At 39.8% G+C, this 14,026-nt stretch overlaps 1 protein-coding gene across 1 annotated transcript in view; it reads right to left on the reverse strand.

Annotated features, from left to right (window-relative positions):
• Nucleotides 1–14,026, reverse strand: part of GNAQ (G protein subunit alpha q) — a gene marked incomplete at its 5' end in the record, with an annotated part of 124,843 nt that overhangs the window by 84,336 nt on the left and 26,481 nt on the right. The window contains one exon of the mRNA XM_084277988.1: nt 48–232. Coding sequence (XP_084134114.1) covers nt 48–232 — 185 coding nt within the window. The remainder of the gene's footprint in view (nt 1–47; nt 233–14,026) is intronic.

The raw sequence follows: 14,026 nt of genomic DNA on the forward strand, positions 1-14,026 counted from the left end.
TGAAAAAGAGAAAAAGCTTCAACTGCACAGATAAACAAAAATCTCACCTTGTTATGCTCATACTTGTACGGGATCTTGAGGGTATCCATGGCTCTTATCATGGCCTGCATTGCTGTAAATATATTCTGGTACACCAGTTTTGTAAAGCCCCTTTTGTCTTCATCAGAGTAGCCTGATCCATGAATGATTCTCATCTGCTTAATAAATGTGCTTTTGCCACTCTCTCCTGTGCCTGCAAAACAAAGAAGAAGGACAGGCTTTAGCCACAAGACACAAACACAACTTTCTTTCCCGCAATGCTGACCGCTTGGTTTAGTGCCAGGCTGAACAGCACCAGGTGGTGCTTGCACGGTAACTGCGAGGACCAGTGCAGTGTCGGACAGCAGCATCAGTAGCAAATAAAGTACAAATTCATTAAAATTTGCATCCAACTACACTAATGAGTAAAACAGAACTCTTAAAATATGCGTAGATGACTGTGTATTTTAAAATGTTTCATTCTTGAACATACAGTTGTCCAAAACATCTAACTGTGATTACTGTGAGACAGCTTATTGCAAAAAATTTGGGAAGATAAAAGCTTCTCTTCCCTGGCCCACATTCAGGACATTATGGTATGCAGTGCACAACCAGTTAGGTACATTTGTGGTCTAGGTTTTTGTGGGTAGTAGCGCAAGTAGCCTAACAATTATAGCCATGCAAACTTTAACCTCAGAAAGATGTAGTATCAGTGTTAATTAACATTTGGTTCAAATTCTTCAGTGGGCAGTCACTCCTTCACCCTTTTACATGCCTATGTACTATAAGCAGTTTGTTAATGAACATTTATGGCTATTTGCCAATTTGATGTTAAGATCTGCTTATTGGAAATTTCACACAGGATACATCACAAAACATTCTTCATTTGCTCTAGTTCAGTGAGCACATCCTCTGTCACTAGAAGAGCTTATGAACGTTATTCCTGTGTTTGCTTAAAAGGAGGGGCTGAAATTTAGAATGAGCAGTTGCACAGCTACACAAATCCGGTGTCACCCAGCTACCCAGCCCTGCAGGAAACCAAACGTATGCACCCAGGTGTATCGCTCAGCACTGTACTCTTCAGCCTGGGTTATTTCTGTAAAGCTTTTTTGTCTCACACCACAGTACTGCCTTCCCAGGACAAAGGCAGACCTACGTAATGGTTTAGGTGTCTTGTCAGAGAAGTCAGTTTCACAGCACTGCAAGGTTAAAGGAGCAACATGTCTGAGAAAGCAAACACTGCAAAAGTCCAAGCTGGAAGCCCCTGAAAGCTTTTGCCTTTTCCAAGAGCAGGATTTTGAAGCCTTCCGCCCTATTTCCCGCACGCATAAACCTCACTTCTAACATCTTCTTTACACATACATTCCCAAAAACAAAGCACCATGTCACATACCAACCAAATTTTAGTTTCTCTGAGGTGAAAAGCGTTATCACTGTCATGAAGATCCTGTTCTGAAGCTAAGACCAAGCCCGTTTCCAACTCTCAGCCTTCACAGGGCCCCTCAGCCTGCCCCGTGCTCAGGAGCGCAGCACTGCCGCGTGTGCAGGCCGCCTCCGCAGGGGCTGCCAGCCACCAGCAGAACCTGCCCCACACGACCCAGTAAATTCATGCCACGGTCCTTCAGCAAAGGGTGTACGTAATACAGGCCATCCTGGGTCAATGATACCTGCCTGTGTTCCGTTCTAGGCAATATATAGCTACTACATGCCAAAAAATACTTTAGATTACTCTTAAGACCACTGGTTTTTCTCTCTTCCTCTGAAACCTGTGAAACACCGTCATGTCCCTATATATGAGGTGAAACAGAGCACCATACCACATGCTTTTCAGTCACACTATACAGCTTTTCTTCAAGATGTTCAATACAAAAATCTGTTCAACATGAGTCTATAAAGCACAGAATGCTTATGAGATGTCTAATTAGCTTTTTCTAAAGATTCTATTTCATGCATTAGTTAGAGGAACTTCCACCAAACAGACCTGAATCAGTGGAATACAAAGTGATTTCCAGTTTGGATCTTGATGCTTCCTTACATAGGAATCCAGATTCTTTCAAAATCCACACACACAAATTCAGTACTGAGATAGGAAGAACATGTTTGGATTATCTACTCTGTTTTAAAACCTGCAGCTTCTAATTCTTTTAATTCTTTATTAGAAGCACAGGTAGTAATTGATATTACACATTATCACACACACAAAATAATACAGTAGTAAAGCCATCTGAATCATGTATTTCTGATTATTTACAACTTGAAACCGAGTCTACAAAAACAGCAACTAAAATCCAAAGATCTAAAATTAAAGACTGCACCTTATATAGCTCTGTGGTTCTGTAATTTGGTGTCTCTGTACTAAGACTTTGTGGGCCAAATACCAGTATGAAATTACATTTGGAAATCTAAAGACATATAGATACAGATACACATACACAGTATACATTTTTTATATACTTAAGTATATACTTAAGTATATAAAAGTATATACTTTTTATATACTTAAGTATATAAAAAAATCTACAACGTAAATTTTCATATATATGAAAAAATACATATTGAACATGCATGTAAAATATGCACAGCTATCCATACATATACAGCAATGGTTTGTCCCTCTTTTTTAAAGCCATATCAAAGTTTCCTGAAGTCTTTACCTTCCCAGGTCAATACCTGAAAATACTTTCTTGTGCTTGCCCACACATCAACGCTCTGGTTAAGCTATCAGCAATGAAATTATGAGAATATTTCTACTCCTCCTTAGCTACATGGAGTGCCATATGTGTAAGGGCAGAGTGTGAAAAGCATCCTGGTGAAAAAGGAAATCATGAACATTTCCAGCACAGAACACACAGATACAGAAAATAGAACAGGAATAGAAAATTCAAAAAACTTTACAGGACTGCCCCAAAATTACTAAGAAGTGAAAATGTTCATTTTCAGCACAATATAAAGGAACTCAGAAAAACTTCTTATTGATAGTTCCTCTTAGATTGTCATGATCAAGGGCAGAAAGTAAATATTTGTGCATTGCTGCTGACAAGAAAAGTATACAAAGAAAGTTTCAAGTAAGGCTTTTTTCTTTTTTTTTTTTCCAAAACACTGGATGAAATCTTGGGGGGACAGAGTTGTGTGGGGAGTCTTGTTGATGTGAAAACTGTTAATAGTGACAGACCCCTGTTTACAAGCATGTCACTAGAGAATTGCTCAGATACTTCTCCCCAAACCAAAACAACTGGAAAGAAAACAAGCAATGCTATTTACTATCAAAGAACAAGGGAAAATTTGACATGGTGAATTACCAGGTCTAGCTAAGCAAAGCTGTAATCATTCCAGCATAGTTCCTGGTGAGGAGTGGGATTTCAAGCTATCACTGTTACTGCACTGATTCAAACCTCAGTTTCATTATTTTTATGTATTTTTTGGCTTTTAAAATCTCATGAAGATCAAGACATTGACTGATACAACACCAACTGTGCTTTCTACACCCTCATCCATTACAGAGCAAGAAATAACAACTTGGCACTACATGACTAAAATCTTATCTATCACCATAACAGACAAATCCAACAATTGATAACAGGTTGAACTGGACTCTTGAGTGGGCCTTTTTCACCTGGAGAAAAGAAGAAAACTTGGAAGTGGGTTCAAAAGAAAATAATAATCCACAGATCTGGAGAAACAGCATGGGAAAAGATCAGGATAATGGACGAAGGTGAGATAAACTATACTGAGATAATTTTTCTACTGGCTGCTGTTGCACATTTAAGTTAGTCAAGACTTGAATCATCTCTATAAGCAATAGCTTCTCATCTGGCAGAAGACAGTTGAAGGCCATGCAACATACCTGAATCTCAACTAAGAAATAGTATCACCACCATCCTCTCTCCTTATCTTTCTAAAAGAGTGACTTTCCAGAAAAAAAACATGGTCCTATACAGCTGCTGGGTGATACTCTGGAGAAAAGTCAATGGTATGACTCAAAGGGAAAAAAAACCAAACAAAAAGCAAACAAAATATCCACCACACACCCTAAAAAGTTCCTCATTGAAGCACACATGGTTCGTCATTCAACTTTTTAAAATTTTCTTCCCAGATTTAAAAAAAACCCCAAACTTACACAAAAAAGTTCACACCTAACTGATGAATGAAAAGAATTAACTGTCTTCTACAAGCAGTAAAGAATTATCTCAAATAGTGGCAAATTCCTATTCACATGGGGCATATAAGATTATCAAACTGTTTTAAGAGCTCAGCATCTTAAACGTGACATGCTTTGAAGACCTCCCCAATATCCTTTTCTTCATATGGTAACAGCAACAAATATTGTTGCATTACCAAGAATTTTACAACCAGAGATCTGAAAGTCCCCTCAGCAGTATTATCTCCAAAAGCAGAACCAGGAAGTCAGGTTGCTTATATGCAGTACTAATCCCTTACGCACGTGCTTGCACGCACACACATACCATGCACAGTTTATTGTATTCTTACTATTATTCCTGGTGCACATCCTGCTAAAATGAAACTTCAAAATGTTGAAAGGCAACTTTTTTTTTCCCCTGTAAAACTTACAGAAACACTTTAAAGCTGGTTAATTTTAAATAGGCAACACTGCCGTTACTGGCCAATTGGCTTCAAAACTCATATGGAAGCTGACAAGGAAGACATAGGACACTAGTTTAAAAATAATTCAAGACTAGATGACTAAGCTGACAAATTTTTCTTTCACATTGGTATGCAATGCAGGCTTGTACTCGTTTTCACATTTCTTTACATTGCAACCTATATAAATCTGAAGTATCGTATCTTGAGTGAACAAATACACAGCTGTCATCTGTTAAGAAATCTTGCTATACTATGCCTGACTCTGTTTATTCCTAAATCTAACCTATGAAAAAGAAAAAAAAAACCCACAAAACTGTATTTTATGGTTTGAAATTTCATATTTAAATTAGATAGAAAAGTACATTATTAATATGTAAGGAGACAAAAAAAAAGGCCATTGAAATCCACAACCTTGTTAGTCGCTACTGACATACACTTACTAATAGCTGTCAAACCAGTGTATGAATTTGCAGAAGACCGGCTTTTAGCTTGGGACCTGGAGGCAGAAAGAAGCCTAGAGGTCCCAGGAAAGTGATGATTCATGAGTCACAGTAGAGTCAACATTCTGTGCAGACTGGGCACAGCCTGACACTTTTAACTGCTGAACATTTATTCTACTTGTAGTATATACTACACCTACTCGGTTTCATCACTTACCCAGAAAAAGCGATCTGTTGTGCACTGCCTCACAGATCTAAACTGCAGAAATCAACCTCATCAGGTATTAAGTAGTACAGTAAGTGCTATGAGGAGTAAGAGCTGAAACAGGAAGAGAGGTGACACATGAGTAGAAAAATATTTGATTTCAACTATAAAGTTATATTTCACTTGGAAGAGAGTTTTATGTTCTCTCTGCTACTACTAACCCAGCTATAGAGAAAACAAAAATTATGGTTTCTTTTGTTGCTGTTCCAGCAGTGGAATGCAGCAGGATCACATTTCTGCTGAAACCGAGTATGGCCCTATATGAAAACACAAAAACTGTGCAGATTTCAGGCCTTGGACTGGCCTTGCTTTGTAGGTGCCAATGTATCCAAAATGTATTACAGAATGCATGAGATCATCCCAGGAGCTGAAGCAAAGCAGCCAGTCCTACTCCTACCACTCTGACCAGCAGTTTTCAGGCTCGTTGTCGGAAGGCACGTCAGGCTGGTGAGTGTTTGTAGCAAAACTCCCCAGGATGAAGGCAAAGCTCCTCAGCTGATTCTGTCACACCTCCATGCAAGTTCTGGTGCAGATCTAGAGCATCTCTTCTCCATCAAAAGATGGCAATGAGACTAGTAAAACAAGCTGGCTCCTAAGCAAACAGCTCTGTCCATCTGACATGGTCAAGCACCTATGCAGACAGGTTCCTCAGATCCTTAAAACTGGATCCTGGTGTCTAGGGCCTGGACCACCACCTCTCTCAACAGTGACCACAACTAGACAAGGTATAACACAAAGAATTTAAATGACAACTTCTCCAGAAACGTAAGTAGAATTTCTGAAGAAGTATTACAAGCCCTGATAACAAATATAGTAGGCATATTTTCTTTCCGTAAAATAAACTGTAACACTGTAGAATTTTCTATCTGTGATTACCAAACTTCTTAGTGAATATTAATAGATTACACCTTGCAAGTCACTTGATGTAAAGAGATATCTTTGATGGCTTTTCAGTTAGACTGATCTAAAAGACTATGTTGTAAGAAAGTGTGTGAAGTTTCAAAAGCAAGTCATCAAAGCAAACCAGAAAGGCAAGCAGGGTCTCCTGACTTTTTTACCTACACCAACAGAACATGGCTTTGTATTTACATTAAAAACTGCATAGAATAACTACAAAAAACAATGTTAGGAAAGAAGTCAAGTGATGGCCTTTAAGATTTAACAAAGCCTAATTGTAAATTAAAAGCATTAACAAAAAACCTGAGAGAGGTGTACATACTGTTTTGATCGCTAAGTGTTTGCTCCAATAACAGAATTTCCTGAATTTAAAGTCACAACATAATCATCTTCCTCATTTTGTTCACAATCCACATCTGCATACTTTCTTTCAGAAAAAGGAAGCATATAATCCTTCTGCAATTCACTAAATTACATCCTCTGTATCACTGTAGGAATTTATAGAAATTTAGTTAGGATGACTATCAATATTCTATGAAAGACAACAAAACATCGTTTCATTAATGACTCATCTAACAAAAACAAAGAGCCTGGTAAGATCAGTAAAGACTCCTACCAAAGAAAGAAGAGAGAAAATGTTATGAGTGTAGCTCACGAAGTAGAGAGTTAAATTTAATAATGAACATGATCCATCTCCACCAATCTAGACTGTATAGTCTTGAATGTCTTAAAAGTTCATGTAAAAACTAAGCTTACAAAACATTACTAAAGATGTTGCCTATTTTCCTTACCTAAACTAGACTATGTAAAACTATATAAAACATCTTTATCTAAGATTGGATTTTCTTCCTCTTAATGAATATTACATGCATAGAAGTCATACTGTACTAATTAACTTCTCCACAGCAAAGTATAGGAACTAAATTCTCTCACTTCCTTAAAAAAGGGGAAGAAAACCCCCCACTGTGTAGACAGCTTGCATGCTTTCTATGGCAAAGAAATCCTCTTACAAATTTAACCTGGTTGCGTTTGAGCAACTAATAAACTTTGCTTGTCACTCTAGTGCAGCCACTAAGCTCAAAGAAAAAAACCCAATACTCATTCTCACTGTACCAGTAACACAATTAAAGCAGTCCAAGTGACTACTACAATAAAGCTGAAGATACTGAATTGCTGACAATTTGGAAGATAGAATTAAAATTTAAAATTCAGCTGATGTTCTGCAGCTTCTTCAATGAATATTAATTCAAGCTTTTTATTGAAACAGAGACACTCAAACTCCTTTGCAAGAAATCTAGTTAATCAAATGTAGCTTTGTGCCAGATAATCAAAACCACCCTGTACTACTGTGCAGCCAGGCACAACCCAGTACTGCAAGTCAGTGCCTTCCTCCCTCCACCTTCAATTCTGAAAAAAACCCCTAAAAAAAACAAACCCAAAACTAAACAAAACCCAAACAAAAACAAATAAACCCCGCCCCATAAAACAACCAACAAACCTCCAAATAAAAACACAATAAAACCCCAACCTGCACCAAACCAAAACACCAACAAAAAAAAAAGCCCACCAACAAAAAACCCACCTCCCACACAAAAACCCCATCCAACAAAGCAAAAAACCCTCCTTATCTTGTCAAGCTATAATCAGATAATTTTCACAGTTCTAGAGCTATCTTACAGTTTAGGTATAATTCAGAGGCAAGAAAAGGAGAGAAGAGATAAATAAATTGTCTGACTTCTCAGAGCTACAGTAACTCAAGATTTCAGAGATTTGTAGATGGGTTCAGAGGAGGACAAGATCCCTCCCCGTGACCTTCTGCTACCTCCTCTTGAAAGGATCCTTCTGAAAAAGAGGGACTCCCTGAAGAGAAACAACTCTACAGTCTGTGCTTAGCTTTCCATTTTATATGGTTTGCAGCAACTTCAAGTTCTGCCTAACGGGCTCACGTGCACAGAAGTGCCACAAACGAAGTTTCACTCTAAATTATGTTTCCTTTACCCTACTTGCAACTCTACCTAACAACCTGAAAAGCTGAAAAATCAGTCCACTGCATGCTGTTCTTCCATGCAAAAATTATTAACAAAGCTAGAAGCGAACATCAGCATTACTGAAAGACAGCACAATGCAAATTCTTACCTCCTTTGCACAGAGGAAAGGACAAATCTGTCTTTAGAAACTTGTGCATAATTAATTTCTTTTTTTTTTAATACCTATATCCAAGGGCAGAATACAGTGTTGGAAAGCAGACTTGCTTAAGCAGACCAGGACACAAACGTGTCATTAGTGATTACTGTTCCCAAAAGTGCTTGGTTTTTACCTAAGCCTGACACAAAAATCTAGATAAACCTCTTCACCCAACCTTTTTTCTTTTATTATTTATATACATATATATATATCTTCTTTGAGAAGATCAGTATCATACACAACTACCTGTAAGCCAACACAAACGTTTTTTGTAAGCTACTTATTAATAGAAAACAGCAGCAATATGCTGACCACCACCTGATTTCCGGTGAAAACTAACTTTATTTGTATGAGGACTGGGATTGGGGCTAAACCTCTGAACCTTCCTTTATATTCCACCTTTGGACCTTCACCTGTGCACATAAATTGGACAGAAAATGCTGGGGGCTACAACGGACCATATAACCCCACGTGTCCTGCAGGAGCTGAATTTCAGTACACGACCTTAGTTTCCCGCACTGCGGGGTAAGGATTGAGTTAGCTCTAAGATTTATTAAGGAAGATAATTACATAAAGTGTAGGTGAAAAAGAGATGCTCTTGCCATTAAGTCAACCTAGCTAATCAGAGGTTTTAAAATAAAGTTGAAGAAAAAAATACAACCCTATTTGGGTGAAAAAAAAAAAAAGGTTACGTGTTGGTTAATACTCAATATCTCAAGGTTATGGGGGGGCAAAGAAAGGAATTACCATGTGATTGACTTCAAGGTTATTACAAAACAATGTTACTGAAAGCACAGAGATGGCTTAATGGCAATTTGTGTGTTATCAATGTATTATAAAAAACTGCAATTACTTTTTTAATTGCGTTGCATTTTCTATTGCTACATATCTTTGCAAAATGAAGTAACAGCATCTACTCTTCAAGCTGGTGTTTTAGAAGGCTTTGAGTACTTCAGATGAGGAAGTCAACTGTTTAAATTCCTTTCTAGTCTCTTTCATTTTCTGTTACTCAGAGGGATTACAAACAGACAAGACGTAACTCCTATTCCTAGCAATTCTGAGACACCATTTCAGGGACAGTATGAACCACTTTGATTAATCAAAAGCAAGGACAAGTACCATTAGCATTAAAAATAATATTTTTTCTTTTACGTTTACTTGGGAAGCATAGAAAGCTTTATACGTGTTCTGGCTTCTTGAGGTGTAGCAAGAATTTCTGTCATCTACTTTCTAATTTTTAAACAAGGTACCTGGAGAATATATCTAACATGCATTTGAGTCTATCAGAAATTCTGAAAGTGTGTTGTGTAATTTGTTAATTTTTAACAATATTCTAACAGCAACTAAGCCAAAAGCAGGAAAATAGGCTTTCCAAAGTTTTTTTGTTTATTTTTAAATAATATTTATCCTATTCTATGTTTGTTTGAGCTGTATTTTGAGAGCCCAGTGTAAACTTTTGACCCACCACTCATACAAGAGGGCTACATCCAGAAGCTGGAAGTTTTACAGCAGAGCATTTTGCTCCTTAGAATTGGAAAATAATGTGTGGTGTTTTCCCCTTCCCCCGGGGCTCCTCCTGCCCAGCCTTCGCCCCACAGACTCCAGGGCTGTTCCTCCTCAGAGGCGCCTTCAGCATGAAAAGTTTCACAGAGGGGATCAAGAAACGCTGAGAGAAGCTCTGTCCCCAGAAGACCTGTCCCTTACAAGCAGCAGTATTCCTTCATCCCCCCCTCCTCCCCCAGGACACACACAGAGCTCAGCAGAGCTGACAGCCCATGATAAGGAGCTCTGACACAGCAGCAGAAGAATAAACCCACATTATTCCATTTTTATTTTCATCCCTCCAATAGTCCGAAAGGTCCAAGTGCTGGGCTTGTGCTGCCCTTGCTCACGTGTTCCCCAGCACACACACGGGCATGGGTGTGTGCATGCACACACACACAGGCAGCAAAACCCAGCCTGGCTCCAAGGCCGAGGGTGTTATAAATCCACCCCGAGGGAAACACAGTTCCAGATATTGTGGCACATTTCCTGCAGCTTATGGCACATTGTCCTTAACTTCAGAGTGCTTTTTAACTGCTACTTCCCCTGGAGAGAGTCACTAGCTATTTATTTTTTGCTGTCCTTTTGCAATTTATAGCTTCTCAGCCATTGCAAGGAGCCACACGCTAATTAAGTGGCTCCTCTAAAATGAAGCTAGCCCCTTTAGAACACATATTCCTGCCCCCACCCCAGAAGGAGAGGGGACAAGGGCTAGCCAGCTTGCTAGCTGGACAGGAGTGACACATGCTGTAATACTGTATCTCAGGAAAGACACCCCATATCTAATTTCACCCGTTTCGCATCTAACAAGATTTGAATAATACTGATAAAAGTTTGAACAAATTCATGTTTTAATCATGTTCCTTGCTTATTTTAATGTAAGTATACCTATGTGCATGCACACACACAGAGTGATGAAGACTCTAGAGACACAAATACATCGCTGGCACTCTCTAAGTTTAAGAAATCAGGTCAAGGGCAATACTACCAAAGAACAATTTTATAATTAAAAAAAATATAATTAGATTCTCTACAGGAGAAAAAAAATCCCTAGTTTTTATTAAGAAAAAAAAGTAAAAGAGAAAGTAAATTGAACAGCGAAGCTCCAAGAGGACATCCTTACTAGCCTCATACACTACACCATATAGATACTGTCACACAAAGTACATCCTTTCAGAAGCACAACGCTGCTTTCAGATGCAGCTTTTATTTATGAAAACAACCGGAAAGTTGAAAATTTTGAGGTAAGCTTTGGGAAGTGCAGGATGGAAGCAACTATTGGGTCACTAAGAAGACAGTGTGATAAGACAGCAGAGACAAGCAGGCAGATTTTACTGGTCAAGGTACCCAGTGCCATCCATTTGCATTTCCCACAAGCACAGCACCCCAGCACGCCACGCAGCCTGAAGTGCCACTGTGCCACAGCTGGACAGAGTGAAACTGTCACGTCCCACTTCTGCAGAGCGGCCGGGGGCAGCATGGCGGAGCAGGGCCCTGCGGCACCGACCGCACATGCCCCCTCAGGAGGGCCAGCTTTGAGCCCGGCTCCCACCCCGCTGACCTGCTCAGCTGAGCTACTTCAGCAGCTCAGAGCAAAACGCTCCCCTGATGCATCTCACCCACGTTAAACGTGGCAGCTCCAGGACTCCTGCACTCCCTCCTAGAGAAACCACAGGTCCTCTTTGTGAGTGCCTTGTTACAGGCTGTGAAGTTATTTAGACACGATTATGTAACCCTGTACAGACCAGAGTATTACCTTAATTTTACAATTTTGTTGCATTGTTCTTTACTTCACAGACACCCTAAGCGTCAAGAAGAATGGCTTGTTTAATAAATTACTGCTTTCTATTTATAAAGGTAACATAAAAACTGTATCAGAACACAACAGAAACCGAAGATAAACTTTGGGTTTTGCTGCGCCTCTCAGAAAAGGTACCTGTTTGCTGGATGCTTTACAGTATTTAAAGAAATTTTAAGAAATGCATGAACTAGATGTGTTTGGAGTTACAGCTACTATTTTACTCAAACATCATCAACTCTAGCCAGTAACATTTACCACTGAGATGTGGCTATGTACCTCAGAACACGCCACCTCCTTTCTCTCTCTCTCTTCATTGCTCTGACCTCTCCCGAAATGACATGTGGCTTCCTGTTTAATGAAAGTCCACACGCTGTTCATTAGCATATAAGTAAGTTACTGGCATTATAAATTCAGGCTTACCTCTGCATCGGAGAGAAAGTTCTAAATTCACTTAAGTCCCTGGGTAATTAAGTTTGCTACGGTTCTGGGTTTTTGTTTTCCAGGCATTCAGATAATTGTCATTTTCACTAGTTAGACTCGTGCCTAGTCTCACAGAAACTACACTGAAATGTATTTCTAGCCATTTTCGCTGCTATGGAACAAGATACTCAAGAACAGGCTTATGCTCAGAATCCGCTCCTATGCAGATTCTGTACACCAAAATACATGCAAATTTAACCATCAGGGCAAAGAACTGTAACACAACTGCAGCAACCACAGGGCCAAGCTGCTCAAGGGAAGGAATTCTAGCTTCTTTTTGCCTTTTTTTCCCCCCACTTTCTAGAGGAAACTTTTACTTCCAGGAAGTAAACATTTATTTTACATGTCATTCCTTTGCACAATAGTCGAATGAAAAGTGTTCCAGTCCAAATTTTTAGTTTATGTCCTAGGCTATTAAAATGTTATTCACACAAGTCAACATTCTTCATAAATTCTTTGTTTTATAATTTCAGTTCAGCTAAGAAAAAATCCCCAACAAACAAGCATACATCCAGCTGTCTGCACAAACCACAGAGTTAACTGTCCAAAGCTAAACAAGGACTTGCTTCCAACAACTGCAATGGCAGCGTGCTGAAAGGTAATTATATTTGGCACCTCTGTATTTACATCTACTTTTGCATCAGTCATTTTATATCCTTGTGGTAAAAACACAGTAACAAAGAAAAGAAACTAGCTTAGAGTCACAAGCCTGCAACTGTAAGGAGGCCCCTGCGCGTGAGCTTACAGAGGAAACATCTGAAGTTCCACCTATTTTCAAGTTAAAAATTAAAGTAATTTTTTAAAAATAAATTCTAAACTTCAGTCTTTAATTCCTTTTATATAGGATTGGAATGTTTGAAAATGTATCACGAGAAATGGCAAGAAATGCACCAAGTCGTTGAAAATGTTCTCTTCATTCTCAGGCTTGCTCCAGGAGCAAGGAAGGAAGGAAGGAATAAATTACAGATAATAGCTTACAATGATTAAAAAACTGCCTAGACCTTTTAAATTTATAAAACCCCCAGCATAACACCACTACTGCCCTAAAGGCCTTCAATCTTGTGTAACAGAAGTTCACTTTCTGGAGAGCACGAATGTTCTCTGACACAAGGAGAAGTACTGAGACAAACACTGCCTGCTCCACTAGCACCACCATTTCTGCCTAACGGACTCCCCCACCAGCTTTCGGCACCATTCCGCACCACGTGCAAAATCACCACTGAAGGCAGAGGCGTTGGTGCTAGCGACTCTGCCTGCTCCTCAGGCAGGACCACTGCTCATGAACCCAGGAGCGGGTCTCCAACCCCAGCAAGCCAGCAGGAACTGCGTGTGGAAGAAACCACCTCTGCCTGCCGGTGGCACAACTGTGCGAGCTGCCAGCCAGCTGCCCCCGGCGCAGGCACAGCGCGGGCCTAGGGGAGGGCGCGGTACGAGGAAAGAGCCCCTCTTCCACCCACAGGCCAGAAGCAGGCAAGACACATCCCTACAAAGCTCAGGGCATGGAAATTATTTCTGGAGCCATGAAGCTTCCAAGCACCTTTCTCTCAAGCCTTCAAGCAAGAGCAGCATGGAGCTGTTTGGCTGTAGTCACACTGGTGAGGGAGAGGTGACTGAAAAAGGACTAGGATGCCACCAGCCCCCACCTGTAGTGGTGGCACAGCACATCCCATGTGTTTTTCTTTTTCATGAGGGATGGGAAGATGATGCAACACCCAGGTAGTTCTGAACTGTTCTCCTTTTTCCTCTGGTCAGCTGCCAGTTTTGGGGACTTTTTCTGACTCCAGCTGTCTCCTCTGC

Source organism: Gallinula chloropus (genome assembly GCF_964237585.1).
Source record: "Gallinula chloropus genome assembly, chromosome: Z".
Classification (NCBI taxonomy): Eukaryota; Metazoa; Chordata; class Aves; order Gruiformes; family Rallidae; genus Gallinula; species Gallinula chloropus.